General features: G+C 44.8%; 1 protein-coding gene across 2 annotated transcripts; it reads right to left on the reverse strand.

Moving 5' to 3' along the window:
- Positions 1-9967: 9967 nt before the first annotated feature.
- On the reverse strand, positions 9968-15767 carry LOC115457789 (dolichyl-diphosphooligosaccharide--protein glycosyltransferase subunit DAD1). Of its 2 annotated transcripts, none has more exons than XM_030187387.1 (3): positions 15480-15767; positions 12834-12999; positions 9968-10127 (listed from the first exon to the last, which is right to left on the reverse strand). In XM_030187387.1, exons 1-2 carry the CDS (start codon positions 15688-15690, stop codon positions 12869-12871), a joined length of 342 nt encoding a protein of 113 aa, XP_030043247.1. In that variant the 5' UTR covers positions 15691-15767; the 3' UTR covers positions 9968-10127; positions 12834-12868. The 2 variants fall into 2 exon arrangements, with proteins under 2 accessions (XP_030043247.1, XP_030043248.1); XM_030187388.1 differs by having other exon boundaries at positions 9968-10129; positions 12830-12999.
- Between the last annotated feature and the right edge of the window lie 577 nt (positions 15768-16344).

Raw genomic sequence — 16344 nt, forward strand, 5'->3', positions numbered from 1 at the left:
ATTTTATGCTGCTTATCCCAGAAATACGCAGTGGATTTTCCCCAAGTCAATTTAATAATGGTCTATGAACTTTTCCTTTAGGAAGCTGTCCAGACCCTTTTTAAACCCTGCTAAGCTAACCGCCTTTACCACAGTTTAATTACACGTTGAGTGAAGAAACATTTTCTGCGATTCGTTTTAAATTTAGTACATGGTAGCTTCATCGCATGCCCCCTAGTCCTAGTATTTTTGGAAAGAGTAAACAAATGATCCACGTCTACCCGTTCCACTGCACTCATTATTTTATAGACCTCTACCATATCTCCCCTCAGTAATAATACTTCTAATCTGTGCTGGTCCTCTTGACCACATGCTCTATAAACTTACAATTACTTTGGATTCTAGTTTGGGATAGAATTTCTACACTACCTTCATTTACAGATCAAACTAGACTTCCATACAATTATCTTCAGATCACTTGTTTGCCAACGTTACCTATCGCCAACACAAAAGAAATGATTTGATATTCTTATGGCTATAGCCCTTAAAACAATCAAACATATAAACGGCAAGTGACCGTACTCATTTGCAAATGCGCAGTACAGACTTCCCTCTCTGTCCCGCCCTCGCGTCAAGATGTCATGACGTCAGAGGGCAAAACAGAGAGGGAAACGGAGTCGAATTGTCGGACGCCGCCGCTGCCGCCTGGAAAGGAGCATGGCGCAAACCAACCTCCACCCCTCCCCATCCCCGCCGCCGCTCCTGCCCCTCTCCGTATCGGGCCCCCTGCACTAACCTGATAGCGCCTCTCACCTCCGTGTGGAAGCGCTGCAGGCAGCAGCAGAGCGATCTGCTGCTGCCTACAGCGCTTTCACACGGAGTTGAGAGGCGCTGTCAGCTCAGTGCAGGAGGCCAGGCACGGAGGGGGGAGGGAGTGGCGGCGAGGAGGGTAGCTGGAAATCCCGCCCGTTTTTATGGGTTTAACGGCTAGTATTATCAGAATGGAAAGATAACGGCGAAGTTTCGTTTGATTTTTGGTAGAATACTCTCTGTTTTATGAAGCTAAAATTGCGGAGAAGTTGAATAATATTCCTCATTTCCTTAAACTTAAATATTGTAAACATAAGCTTTAAAATTCCTAATTGTATGACTTCTAGGTATGCCAGAACAACTTTTGGTATTTTTACGTACCAATATTGTTGCCGTGGCTTTGTTCTTTTGTTTTGTTACTTCTAAAACTTTAATAAAGAATATTTAAACTTAAAGAAAAGGTTTAAAGTAGAGCAACCAAAATGATACAGGGGATGGAACTCCTCTCATATGAGGAAAGGCTAAAGAGGTTAGGGCTCTTCAGCTTGGAAAAGAAAACAGCTGAGGTGGGATATGATTGAGGTCTTTAAAATCCTGAGTGGCCTTCAACGGGTAAAAGCGAATCCATTTTTCACTCTTTCAAAAAGTACGAAAATCAGGGGGACACTCAATGAAATTACATGGAAATTACTTTAAAAAAACAAACTGATTGCCAGAGGATGTGGTAACAGTGGTTCGTGTATCTGGGTTTTAAAAAGGTTTGGTCAAGTTCCTGGAGGAAAAGTCCATAGTCTGTTACTGAGATGGACATGGGGGAAGCTACTGCTTGCCCCAGGACTGATTGCATGGAATCTTGCTACTAACTGGGTTTCTCCCAGGTACCTGTGACTTGGATTGGTTACTGATGGAAGCAGGATACCGGGCTACATTGACCGTTGGTCTGACCGAGTATGGCTATTCTTATTTTAAGGACAACCCCTCCTCCTCACTGTCCCCTATACACAAGTTCCACCATACAACTTTATATTAAGGATAAAATGCTTCTCCCCTCACTGTCCCCCATATACGAATTATACCATATAACTTTTTATTAAGGCTAAAACACCCCCTTTCCCTCACTATCCCCCATACAAGTTACACTGCATAACTTAATATTTACAAAAAAATACCAACCTCCCCTCACTGTCCCATATACGAGTTACACCATATAACTTTATATTAAGGAAAAATTTACTTTTATTTAAATACATAAGTAGTTCTCATATACTTTTTCTCTTTGAATTTTTATTTTCCCTCTTCTCATGCATTTTTTTCTTGTTTTGCTAAGAGACCCAGGTCCCCCCCCCTCCCCCCCACACACACACAGTTCAGAAGATAGTCCCCGGATGTGGGTTGTTTGAAGTGTTGCTGCACATAAGATGTTAAACTTGAACGAGCTGGTCCCATCCCCCCCCTCCCCTACATGTGGGTGCGAACACACCTCAGCACTGCAAGATAAGGCCTGCTGCTTTTGGTTGTTGCAATGAAGATGTAATTGATTCTGCAACAGCTGGAAACTTGCAGAGCGAGAGATGTTTACTAAAAATAAAGTACATATTCTCAACAGTGAAAAAGAAGCGAGATGAAATAAATAAAAAGTAAATGTGATTCCTGCTAACTAAAAAAAAAACATTATTACATGTCTTGAAGTTTTCTGGTCAGGTCTCTGTTCTCTACTGAGCTGAGGAAGGGATTTTTAGGTCATGCCTGTTGCAGTAAGATACAGCTAATAGGTTCCTGCCTGTGGAGAGCTTACTATCTAAGTTTTTACATAAGGTAATGGTGAGTTAAGTTATTTGCCCAGGGTCATAAGGACAATCAGAATGTAGTAAAAGCAGTTAGCTTAGCAGGGTTTTAAAAAAAAAGGTTTGGATAGCTTCCTAAAAGAAAAGTCCATAAGCCATTATTAAAATGGACTTGGGGGAAAATCCACTGCTTATTTCTAGGATAAGCAGCATAAAATGTATTGTACTGTTTTGGGATCTTGCCAGGTACTTGTGACCTGGATTGGCCGCTGTTGGAAACAGGATGCTGGGCTTGATGGACCTTCGGTCTGTCCCCAGTATGGCAATACTTTTGTACTTATGTACAGTGAGAGATGATTTAGGCTTCCCTGGTTGTGAAGCCACTGATCTAACGGGTCATGCACCTTTCTATGATACAATGTGGATTACTATTACATACAGGTATTTCTCTTATCTCTAGGGGGGCTCACAATCTAACATTTTTGTTGCACCTAGGGCAATGAAGGGTTAAGTGACTTGCTCAGGGTCACAAGGATGCACAGCCTGTTCTCAGCCCACTTTACTAACCAACAGTCTACTCTTGAAAGCTGCTCAAGAAATGTGAAATGCATTGTTAGTCCAATGAAAAGTTATCACTTTATGGGCCCCAATAGAACAAATGAATTTAGTGGGTAGGAAAGGATCTCGCTTGCTTAAATTGCACTCAGCAGACAAACCGGCAACAAATAGCAGCAGTAAGACTGCTGAATATTGGCACAAACTGGTCATTTTGAAAGTAGGCAGGTGAGGGGTGGACAGGGAGGAGTCGCTGCCCGCAGAGCTAATCAGGCACATAAAGATTACAAAGAAATCAGTCCTAACTTTGCCTGGCTAGCTATCAGAGTGCAAGCACTGAAAATTCTCCAGCATTCATATCGTTTATTGTTTATGCATTTACTAGACCGTCACTTATTACAAAGGTAAATCAGAACGGTTTACAATATAAAATAACACTAAAATGACATTAAGACAATAAATAAACATACCCTGAAATCCATTTTTCATAGAAAAGCACTGCAAAAAATCAACACACATACAGATTACACAAGCTATAATCATAAAAACATTGATAAAAAATCAAAAAACTAAAAGTTTTTTTTTCCTTTATTTCTACTTTAAGCGGGTTTTTTTTTTTTCAAATGACTACCAAAAGAAATGTGTTTTTAGAGCTTTACGAAAATGAGTATAAGAATCTTCAAGTCTAAGTTCTTTAGGAAGACAATTCCAAAGTGAGGGAGCTAAGGAAAAAAATGCCGATGTTCGTGTTGATTCCCATCTAGCTTTAGATGGGGATGGAATTACACGTCTATTATCTGTCAATGACCGAAGTGTCCGAGTTGGTGTATAGGGGATAGTAAGGTTAGACAGATATGATGGACAAGATGAATAAAAAGCTTTGTGTGTCAGTGTCTGAATTTTATCCTTGCTTCTACTGGAAGCCAGTGCAATTGATATAACAATGGAGTGATCCTGTCATATTTCGAAGCTCTATAGATAATATAAGCTGCTGTATTTTGTATCATCTGTAATCGTTTTAGAGTAAGTTTTGAAAGACCTGCGTATACTATATTACAATAATCTAAACGTGATAAAATATAGGCGTACGTTAGCGTACGCAAAGAGGATTTATCTATGGAGTTTCTAATCGAGCGTAATTTACGTAGTTGATGGAAGGATTTCTTTATCACATCGGATATTTTCTCATTAAAGGATAGGGAAGAATCAACAGTAATACCAAGGTACCTAAATGACTGAACCGTAGGTATTTGTTTACCAAACAAAATAGGTGTTAGAGATGGAATAGATCCTGGACCCGTTATCCAAGAGGTTATCGTTTTTTTCTGGATTTAGTACTAATTTATGCTTCGTTAGCCATTCGGCCACCTTCTCAACGCAGGTTTGAATCGGTGTTAGATCAATGTTTATTGCCTTCACATAGTGAATTAGGTACCGCATACAGTTCAAGCTTCTCCTACTAACCTACAAATGCACTCGATCTGCAGCCCCTCCTTACCTCTCTATCCTCATCTCCCCTTACGTCCCTACCCGTAACCTCCGCTTCCAAGACAAAGCCCTCCTTTCAGTACCCTTCACCACCACTGCCAACTCCAGGCTCCGCCCTTTCTGCCTCACCTCACCCCATGCCTGGAACAAACTCCCAAGTCCTTGCTCAAAACCCACCTCTTCAATGTCGCTTTCGGCACCTAACCACTACACCTCTATTCAGGAAATCTTGACTTCCCCAACTTGACATTTCGTCCTTTAGATTGTAAGCTCCTTTGAGCAGGGACTGTCCTTCTTTGTTAATTTGTACAGCGCTGCGTAACCCTAGTAGCGCTCTAGAAATGTTAAGTAGTAGTAGTAGTAGAAGTAGGAAGTCGTCCGCATATGAATAAAAACGAATACCTAAAGACTGGATGAGCAATGAAAGCTGACTAACGTATAAATTAAATAACATAGGCGATAAAACCGATCCTTGTGGTACCCCACAAAAACCGAAGTATGAATTTGAAGTAGATTGATTTTGAATAACTTTGAACGAACGGTTTGTAAGGTCAGAGGCAAACCAGTCATAAATCGTACCTGAAATCCCAATTTCCTTTAGCCGTTGCAATAATAAAGTATGATCTATCAGATCAAAAGCTGCGGACAGATCAAGTGAAACAACTAGTACAATATATCCTTGATCTAGTCCAGAATGGATTTCACTTAAAAATGACGTTAGTATCGTTTCTGTGCTGTAACCTTTTCTAAAACCTGATTGTCTCGGATGTAATAAATTCTTCATCTCCACGTAGGATTGCAGTTGCTTAAAAACACAACCGTTTCCAATATTTTAGATACACATGGTAAATTGGAAACTGGACGATAGTTTCCCAGAAACTGACAAATTAAAGCTCCCCTCTCTCCCCCAACAAACCATGTCCTTTTCCAGTAGTCCCCACCCCTCCCTTTCCATTCCCTGGTGGTCAAATGGTCTTTGGGGCAGGATTGATGCTGTCGCTCCTGCCCTCTAGTGGCACTCTTGAGGTACTACCACAAGACTCCCACCAGATGTCACAGTGACCATTTTAATGCTGGAGCCATCCCAGACCGCCCCAACTGGGCATTGTTCCTGCCTTGAAGACCACTTGACTACCAGGGAATAGAAAGCTAGGCCCAGGAAAGGCCTACTAGGAGTGTTCCTGGGGGGGAGGGGGGGAACATAGCACATCCCCTTATGCAGATCCTATCAGCCAGGGCCTACTAATCCCTGATGGCCAGGATCATTCAGATCAGACCTGGATATTTGGTACAAGTGCTCAAATACAGTCAGCGCATAAAAAGACACTGACCACCACCAGTTGAATATTGACCAATATGCTCTTTGTTTTCATTCAACAATCATTTCTGTGAATTCCGGTGGACTAACACAGCGATCAAAAACACATTTTAGAAGCAAGAACTGTGTGTGAGCCTGGCAGTGACTGTATGGGACTCAGGGGAGTCACTTTATCTCCCTCTACCTCGGTGCTAATCCTATGCTCTGTCACTGACTGTTTGTGTGACCCTGGGGAGTTCTAATCCCAGCTTCTGGCAGTGACTGTGTATGACCCTGGAGGAGTCACTTTATCTCCCTCTGCCTCAGTGCTAATCCTGTCCTCTGTCACTGACTGTGTGTGTGACCCTGGGGAGTTCAAATCCCTGCTTCTGGCAGTGACTGCGTGTGATCCTGGAGGAGTTACCAGAGAACAGGGACAGATGTGGGCAGAACACGAAACACATCTTTGGGTTTTATCTAGATGGTGTACACTACAAAGCAGGGACACTGTGCGAACCAGGTAGCACCCTTGAAATTAAAAATATGTCCGTCTATATAACATTCAGCACCACACAGATACTCAGTATCTCTCAACAAAGCAAAAGTGGAGCCTAACTTATTGCACCTCCTAGACAAATCTTTCAAAATGGGCCCCTGATGTCATCTACCCCCTGCCTTTTGGGATGTAGGACTGAACTCCACAGTGCAACTGCTACCTACCTCCCTGTCATTCACAGACATTCAACACCAAATGTTGGTCAAGCAGCGCCACCTGGTGGCCACCATAGGCTCACAAATTTTATCTGGAGCAGGCTCTCGCTCAAAAAGTTTAAATGTGAATTAAAACCCTGGCTATTCAGAGAGGCCTAAGGTAATGGCACCTGATTGGGGGTCCGCAGGAAACAGTTTGGCTCTCCCCCACCCTTTCTTCTGCCCCACTCTGTCCCTTCCTGTGAGATTGGTTTGTTGACCTATCAAAAAATTGTAGTTCCTTTTATTGTTTTTACGAACTTGGACGCCACTCTGCTCTGCCCGTCAGTTAGGGAAATGGGACTTGATATACCGCCTTTCTGAGGTTTTTGCAACTACTTTCAAAGCGGTTTACATATATTCAGGTACTTATTTTGTACCAGGGGCAATGGAGGGTTAAGTGACTTGCCCAGAGTCACAAGGGGCTGCAGTGGGAATTGAACTCAGTTCCCCAGGATCAAAGTCCACTGCACTAACCACTAGGCCACTCCTCCAGCAGTATAGCAAATTTTATAAAAGTATAAATTATAACACATGCATTCTACTCTGGTAACTTCTTTCAGTGAAGGGGGGGGGGGGTTACATTATTTATAAACTTTCATAAACACTAAGGACATTGTTTACTAAAGCTTAGTTCGAGTTATATGCAACAAGATGAAGCTAGAATATGGTAGATTTAAAACAACCAGGAGAAAGTTTTTCTTTACTCAGTGTGTAGTTAGACTCTGGAACTCGTTGCCGGAGAATGTAGTGACAGCAGCTGGCCTTACGGGATTTAAAGGGGGTTTGGACAGATTCCTGAGGGAAAAGTCCATTGAACGTTATTTTTTTTTTTTTTTTGGGGGGGGGGGGGGGGGGGGTTGCTGGGTTCTTGAAGCCTGGATTGGCCGCTGTCGGAGACAGGAAGCTGGGCTTGATGGACCCTTGGCCTTTTCTCTTATCGTCCCCCTTCTCCTCCACCGCTAACTCCAGACTTCGTTCTTTTTGTCTTGCGGCACCTTATGCCTGGAACAGCCTTCCTGAGCCCATACGTCTAGCTCCATCTCTACCTGTTTTTAAATCTATGCTGAAAATCCACCTTTTCACTGCTGCCTTTGGCTCCTAACCCTACTCATTTGCCCTCCTTCTCTCCTGTTCCTCTTTACCAGTAATTCCCTTGCCCGTAAATGTCTTGCTGTCTGTTTTTACCTAGATTGTAAGCTCTTTGAGCAGGGACTGTCTCTGTGTCTCATGTTCAGCGCTGTGTATGCCTGGTAGCGCTATACAAATGTTAACATAGTAGATGACGGCAGAAAAAGACCTGCATGGTCCAGCCAGTCTGCCCAGCAAGATAAACTCGTATGTGTATACCTTACCTTGATTTGTACCTGCCTTTTTCAGGGCACAGACCGTACAAGTCTGCCCAGCAGTATTTCCCGCCTCCCAACCACCAGTCCCGCCTCTCATCACCGGCTCTGGCACAGACCGTATAAGTCTGCCCTCCTCTATCCTCGCCTCCCAACCACCAACCTCTCTTCCCCCACCTGCTCCGCCACCCAATTTCGGCTAAGCTTCTGAGGATCCATTCCTACTGCACAGGATTCCTTTATGCATATCCCATGCATTAGTAGTAGTGCTTATATACTTATGTAGGAATAAAACGGGCCCTGCTGAAGATAACTCGAGCTAAGCTTTAGTAAACAATCCCCTAAATATGAATTGGCAGCTTAAAGAGTACCAACTAACCACCTTCGAAGGGAAAGCTTGCACTTCCTTTCTCTTTAACGATTACCTGGGGAGGGGGAAGACTCTTCACGATGCACTTTTTGTGCAGGTACATGTACATCTGAGTAAAAAAAATGCATACATGTTCGAGAAGCTACAGAATACACCTAGCTTCAAACCCTGCCCTCTCTCCTGGGCAGAGGTCTGTGTCTACTGAACCTATGAAGATATACTTTTCTCTATATGTAGGGTGGACAGTTGTAAAAACACCTGTTACCTGTAGAAATGGCTTTCAATAGTGCCCTGTGTTTAATGAACCAAGGAAGCCAGACAATCTTAGCTTTTTCATTTAAAGCACAAGAAAGTGTGAGATAAAACAGCTAATCTAATGAATAAAACATTAACTCACTCAAATCTTTCACAGTGTATGAAGGATGGCCATAGTTTCAAATGGTTGTTACATAAAATGTTCCTAACTGGACTGGATCTAGAATCGACTGCAGGGTAGGACAGAGGGGTACTACTAAAATTGGAGCAGAGAAGCTGTACAGAAAAGCATTGTCCCGTCTCTTTAAAGTTCTGAAGGCTTTCTTATTAACAACTAGTAAAAAAGGCCCGTTTCTGACACAAATGAAACGGGTGCTAGCAAGGTTTTCCTCATTTTGCTGTTGCCTGTGAGGTGCGATGCCCCCCCTCCCGGCGCCATCCCACCCACCCACGGCGATGCAGCCGGCCGCAGCCATCCGACCCACCGTGCCCATCGCACCCACCTTCGCGTTGGTTTGGCGGCGGGGGACCCGGAACCCCGCCACCACAAGTCCTGTGTGCTGACTACAGCGTCATCTTTGGCGTTGGTAGCTGTGCAGGGCGGAGTTCTGTGCGTCTGACGTCATGCACGTGCAGGACGTCCGACGCACAGAAGCCCTGCCTCCACAGGCTAGGAACGCCGAAGATGTCGCCGTAGTGAGCAGACAGGGCTTGTGCTGGCGGGGTTTCGGGTCCCCCGCCGGCAAAGCAACGTGAAGGTGGGTGTCTCAGGAGGGGGTTGTTCCGGGGGGGGGGGAGGGGGGTGTTGGAGGTCCTTGTTTTCAGCTGCAGCTTTGGGGGGGGAGGGGTGTACGTATCTGTGGGCGGGGCTTGTATTTTTTGAGGTTTGTTGCCTTTCCGCGGGTGGGTTGGCAGGGGGAGGAGTAGGGAAACACGTTTGTTTAGTTGAGTTTTTTTTCCTGCCCTCGACGTCATGACGTTTGACGCGAGGGCGGGGCACGGGTCAGTGGGGTGGCTTCACCACCATGAATCCACGAACCGTTCTGGGAGACTGACTGACTTCAGTGACGTCAGTGTCCTCAGAACGTTGAGGTTGCGTTTTATTATAGTAAGATTGCAGGCATCTACAGAGATCACGGTTCCTGGGTGCTGGAGTGCTCCAGATTGCAGCATTTTCCAGGTCTGTACACAGATGTCCTAGTCCTCACTTCCATCGCAAGCAGCTGCAGGCAGGCCTATGCATGTGACATTATCTGTGACCCTTCCGATACTGTGACCACTTCTAGAAGGACTCTTAAGTAAATCAGAACGGAAAACAAGAGGGAGACTCCAGCAGCATAAAAATGATATTTTATTTAGAAAAAAAAACGTGTTGGCAGTCAACAGTGTCAGACAGTTGAACAGTGCCGGCAGTTGTTTCAAAAGATTTGCGCGTAGTCTGAGATCACGGCCTGCAACATTTCCATTAGAGAAGTCATTAAACTGGAAACCGGCTAGAACAACAAAAAAAAAGAAAAGAGAAACCAGAACTGTGAAAGAACACACTAAAATATTATTAGATAATTCTCTCCCCCACCCCCGATTTCCTTTGTAGATACTGATACAAATGTGCTTAAAATTGTACAATAAGATGCATAAACTTTAATATTCCCTTATCTCGTTTGTCCTGTTTGTCTGGCCTAATTAGACTGTAAGCTCTGTCAAGCAGGGACTGTCTCTTCATGTTCAAGTGTACAGCGCTGCGTACGTCTAGTAGCACTATAGAAATGATCAGTAGTAGCAGTCTTTGGGATTCTGCATGGAGTCTTGCTACTTTTTGAGGTTCTGGAATCTTGCTACTCTTTGTCCTTATCCCTTATTTGTCCTGTTTGTCTGTCCTAATTAGACTGTAAGCTCTGTCGAGCAGGGACTGTGTCTTCATGTTCAAGTGTATAGCGCTGCGTACGTCTAGTAGCACTATAGAAATGATCAGTAGTAGCAGTAGTAGTCTTTGGGATTCTGCACGGAATCTTGCTACTTTTTGGGGTTCCAGATTCTTTACTTTGGAGTTCCAGAATCTTGATAATCTTTGGGATTCCGGAATGTTGCTACTCTTTGGGATTCTGCTCGGAATCTTGCTACTTTTTGGGGTTCCGGATTCTTTACTTTGGAGTTCCAGAATCTTGATAATCTTTGGGATTCCGGAATGTTGCTACTCTTTGGGATTCTGCTCGGAATCTTGCTACTTTTTGGGGTTCCGGATTCTTTACTTTGGAGTTCCAGAATCTTGATAATCTTTGGGATTCCGGAATGTTGCTACTCTTTGGGATTCTGCTCAGAATCTTGCTACTTTTTGGGGTTCCGGATTCTTTACTTTGGAGTTCCAGAATCTTGATAATCTTTGGGATTCCGGAATGTTGCTACTCTTTGGGATTCCGGAATCTTGCTACCCTTTGTCCTTATCCCTTGTTTGTCATGTTTGTCTGTCCTAAGTAGATTGTAAGCTCTGTCGAGCAGGGACTGTCTCTTCATGTTCAAGTGTACAGCGCTTTAGAAATGATAAGTAGTAGCAGTAGTAGTCCTTGGGATTCCGGAATGTTGCTACTCTTTGGGATTCTGCTCGGAATCTTGCTACTTTTTGGGGTTCCGGATTCTTTACTTTGGAGTTCCAGAATCTTGATAATCTTTGGGATTCCGGAATGTTGCTACTCTTTGGGATTCCAGAATTTTGCTACCCTTTGTCCTTATCCCTTATTTGTCCTGTTTGTCTGTCCTAATTAGATTGTAAGCTCTGTCGAGCAGGGACTGTCTCTTCATGTTCAAGTGTACAGCGCTTTAGAAATGATAAGTAGTAGTAGTAGTATAAACTGGCACTTTCAGATGTTTATACAAGATAAAAGTTTAACTTCCCACTTAAGAAAGCCAGGATATACATATCTAAAACCGAAGCATGTGCAAATTAGCAAGGGGGTGAGGTCTGAGCGAGACAAGTGCAGAACACTTATGTCCTAAAAGAGCGATAGTGGACATCTACGTCAGCATTTCCCCCAAGTCCGGTCCTGGAGTACCCCTTGCCAAACAGGTTTTCAGGATATCCACAACGAACATGCATGAAAGAGATTTGCATATAATGGAGGCAGTGTATGCTAATCAGGTTCATGCATATTCATTGTGGATATCCTGAAAACCTGACTGGCAAGGGGTACTCCAGGACCGGACTTGGGGAAACACTCATCTAGTTTCAACACATGCTCCTATTAAGCAACAATCCGGGACAGGGATTAGGGGAAGTCACCCACTCAATCCCCCAAGTGTTTGATGTCAACCACTGCCCCCAAATTTCACCAGGCTGTGTGAGGACAGGTCGAGCAGAAATGCACGTTTGGGCCTGGATATAAACATTTATGAGCCATTTCTCCGGGGATTTTAGGAGATCTACATTAGCAGACCCTGTTCTAAAATATTAGCAGAACATAAGACATCCTTTCTAAAATGCCACGCCACATGGAAAAACTATGTTCTTACCTGATAATTTTCTTTCCTTTAATCACACCAGACCAGTCCAGACCCAATGGGTTATGTCCATCCACCAGCGGAAGGAGACAGAGAAAATAGTCCCAAGTAATCCGCCCCCCCTTAAGGGTATCGTGCAGCCTGGCATGTTCAGTATTTTCTCTGTCTCTTAGCGGATGGTGGAGAGATCGTGCAGCTCTTCTTAGTGACTGATTATTAGCTCCTGTCCCAGTCTGTTCTGGAGAACAGTGGAGCCAGGGGTGTGCTGGTAGCCCTGTCGTGGGTAATTTCTGATGATACTCAGTGACCCTGGGTCCCTCATCTACCAGCTAGGGCATATCCAGGACTCCGGGTTCCCTCCCCTCCCTGGACTGTTGACCTTGTGGCACAGAGAGGTTGCTGGTGTTGGAACAGAAGACATCCTTTCTAAAATGCCACTCCACAGACACATGTTTTCTAACCTTTATGTGCCTTCACAATTTCTATTGTGAGACTTAACAAATGCCCAGAACAAGCATAAAAGATCCACAGCAACAGAAGAAGCAAGGGTGAAATCAGGTATCAAAAGGCTACTGTGGCATTGCTAATCAGAAGGCAAAAACTGGGAACAGGCTAGACGTACAAATATAAGACCTAGAAGCAGGTAATTTATTTTTGCAGCTCTTTTCCATTGTACACCCCTCTCTCATCTTTCCCCGTTCCCCTACCTGTGTCTCTTGCAGCTTTGCCTTTTCCCTGTTACTCAACCAACGAAGTTGACGACGACAAGATGAAGGATGATGCTGGCGAAGAGGAAGTCGGCAAAGGCCCTCTCAGGAGAGATGCTCTGAAAGTCGCTCTTGTTCTGTGGGTTTATTTGAATCCTCAGGCACACTGGGAAGCAAAGGGGAAGAGAATGACAGTGTTACAAGCACATCGAGAGAGGAAAGCAGGCTGGACTCAAGGTTATGCAGTGAAGATGGAATGTAGGGACGTTTCTTTTTTTTTTTGTTCCCAACTCATACCCCACCACCACTCCACTTTCTCTGCGACACTTCTCTACCATCACTGGCAACTCCAGCCTGTTAATCTCACAGGAGGAAGTCTTGGCCTGGAGATCACAAGTTGCTCACCGTCATGTGCAAGCACAGAAAAAAGTAAGCGCTTGGCTCCTGAGTTTTCTGATTTCACACCACAGATGATCCTCTTATATTAACACTTGATAGTTATGGGAGACACACTCACCAGCCAGCACTAGAGTAGTGAATACCACGATAGGAGGGGTGCTCTGGAATAGTGTCATCGCAATATACAGTGCGAGATGGATAGTGCTGCACTAGCACAGTGACTTCTCACATGCAGTGGGGGAAATGGTGAAGCTGCCTGTTAGTGACTAACATGCTATACAATGGGAGTAAATAAAAGTGCAATGGATTAGTGACTGTCATGCACCAGTGTAGTCCCTATTGTGACATGCAGCAGGGGACGGCTGAAGCTGTACCGGTGTAGTTACTATTGCAATATACAGTGGGGGGGAATAGGTGAAGCTGCACAAGCGTGGTTACTATTGTGATATACAGTGGGAGGATGGATGAAGCTACACCAATGCAGTTACTACTGTGATATACTGTGGGGAGATGGGTGAAGCTTCACCAGCGCAATATATATTGTGATATACAGTGGGGGGGGGGGGGGGGGGGATAGGGGAAGCTACAGCAGTGTGCTTCCCATTGCAATATATAGTGAAGAAGGTGAAACTGAATCAGTGTTGTTACTATTGCGATATACTGTGTAGGGAGATGGGTGAAGCTGCACTGGTGTAGTTATCAAAATACGCAGTACGGAATGCGTGAAGATGCCCCAATTTATTACTATTGTGATTCACTGTGGGGATGGATAAATATGTACTAATGTGAAATGGGGAGCGGGGGTGACTTGCTGCAGTGCAGTAGTTACTACAATAGCCTACAATGTTAGGGGAGAGGAGATATACGTAGGTATTTAAGTACTGCCATACTGGGACAGACCAAAGGTCCATCAAGTCCAGAATCCTGTTTCCAACAGTGGCCGATCCAGGTCACAAATACCTGGCAAAATCCAAAAAAAAAAAAAAGTACAATACGTCTTAAGCTGCTTATCCTAGAAATACTGTAAAACTTCTGTGTGGCCCTCTGCTTTGCGTGAATAAACAACTCAAAAAAGAAAATAGTACAGATACAAAAGTCGGATCACTCAATGAGTGTATTCGGGGGAAGTCTCATACTGTCGCTTCAAATGACCAGCTGGACTGCCAGTTTCATGCGACTATTCTAATCATAGACGACCCCCTACCAACCACATACATTTTTTTCTTTTTTCTTGTTAATGTGCTCAAAATTATCTCAAAAACTAGTGCGATTGAGTGACCGCCATCAAATCAATGGAAGTCATAGGATCCAACTTCTCAAAATTATTGGGGGTGCTAAGCCCAATGGAAATAACCCCTCCCTGGACACATACAAGGAATTTTCTCAATATTGGGGGTGCTCAAGCACCCGCAGAGTCGGCTCCAATGGTGGAAGTCTTCTTGAATATCAATATACATTGTCTTGTTTGTCATTTATACAAGGAACTTTCAGAACACTTATCTGCACATATGTGCCTTGAGCGCTCCCAGGAGCTCTTACTATCCCGACAGGTCCTGTTTCGCTGTGGGGCTTTGTCATTCCAAGGAGACGAGACCGACTGTCCCTTGACAAAGCCCCAGAGCGAAACAGGACCTGTCGGGATAGTAAGAGCTCCTGGGATCGCTCAAGGCACATATACGCAGATAAGTGTTCTGAAAGTTCCTTGTATAAATGTGAAACAGGACAATGTATATTGATATTCAAGAAGACTTCCACCATTGGAGCCGACTCTGCGGGTGCTTGAGCACCCCCAATATTGAGAAAATTCCTTGTATGTGTCCAGGGAGGGGTTATTTCCATTGGGCTCTTAGAACACCCCCAATAATTTTGAGAAGTTGGCTCCTATGACTTCCACTGATTTGATGGCGGTCACTCAATCGCACTAGTTTTTGAGATAATTTTGAGCACATTAACGAGAAAAAAGAAAAAAAAAATTTATGCGGATGGTAGGGGGTCGCCTGAAACTGGCAGTCCAGCCGGTCATTTGAAGCTTCCCCTGAATACACAACATTGAGTGATCCGACTTTTGTTATCTTTACTATTTTGTTGTTTATCCTAGAAATAAGCAGTGGATTAAGTCCATTTTAATAACGGTCTACGGCCTTTTCCTTGAGGAAAGCCATCCAACTCCTTTTTTTTTTTTTTTTTTTTTTTAAACCCTGCTGCGCTAACCGCTTTTACTCCATTCTCTGGGCCACGCCTCCTCACCGGCCAGGACGAAGGAGCCCACGCAGGAGGTGAAGCCCGACAGGAAGGAGTTGAAGGGGAAGGTGCCCACCAGCAGGCAGTACACGAACTGCATGACGCCGCTCAACAGGATGTAGAGCAGGTAGGCGTCCAGCACCTTCAGCCGCTGCGGCGTGGAGCTCAGGTATTCCTCCAGGAAGCGCGACACCACCGACACCACCGACGTCGACATGGCGCAATATCGGGACGCGAGCGTAGCCTAGAGCGAACTGCCCAGGTGGAGTCAGTGCGGAACAGCTGAAGGCGGAAGTGACGCGCAAAGAGCGCAGGCGCCCTGAGACTGAGGGGCGGAAGAGCGCGCAGAGAGGCGACGTGGCTGCAGTACAAGCGGAACTGACGTCACTGCGCCCAGCAAAGGCGGAAGTGAATGAACGGAGGCGCGTTATTACGTCGGCAAATAATTCTGAGAGCCGTAGGACGTCACTGGTCACAGAGTTGGGGGGGGGGGACCCGACAATAATTCGGTTGCTGGCTTTGTTTCACTTTTCTAACCAATAAAGCTTTTGCTGTCGCACGGAGAACGACTATTCCCACAAGCCTTTGCGATGCAACAAGTCGAGGCAGGTTAGCGTAGCGTCTCGGTGTCACGTGGTTTCTGGGAGAACCAATTGGGACTGGGGGACCTGACAAATGGGTTAGGCGGGTGTAGCGTGTGTCCCTTCTCCATGGCAACCCTGGAACTTGGCTGTGCATTCTTTCTAACAGCAGCGTCACACAAGTGAGCACGAGAACTACTACTACTACTTCACACTTACGCAGCGCTGTACACCATACACGTAAAGACGGTCCCTGCTCGAAGAGCTTACAATCTAAATAGGACAGACAG

Source organism: Microcaecilia unicolor, chromosome 14 (genome assembly GCF_901765095.1).
Source record: "Microcaecilia unicolor chromosome 14, aMicUni1.1, whole genome shotgun sequence".
Classification (NCBI taxonomy): domain Eukaryota; kingdom Metazoa; phylum Chordata; class Amphibia; order Gymnophiona; family Siphonopidae; genus Microcaecilia; species Microcaecilia unicolor.

Excerpts from the sequence above, each read along its gene's own strand:
- LOC115457789 (XM_030187387.1), bottom strand. The coding sequence starts at position 15,690 with ATGTCGACGTCGGTGGTGTCGGTGGTGTCGCGCTTCCTGGAGGAATAC. Across the intron at positions 13,000-15,479 it reads GGGCTCCTTCGTCCTGGCCG|TGTGCCTGAGGATTCAAATA; the intron begins GTGAGGAGGCGT and ends TTTGCTTCCCAG.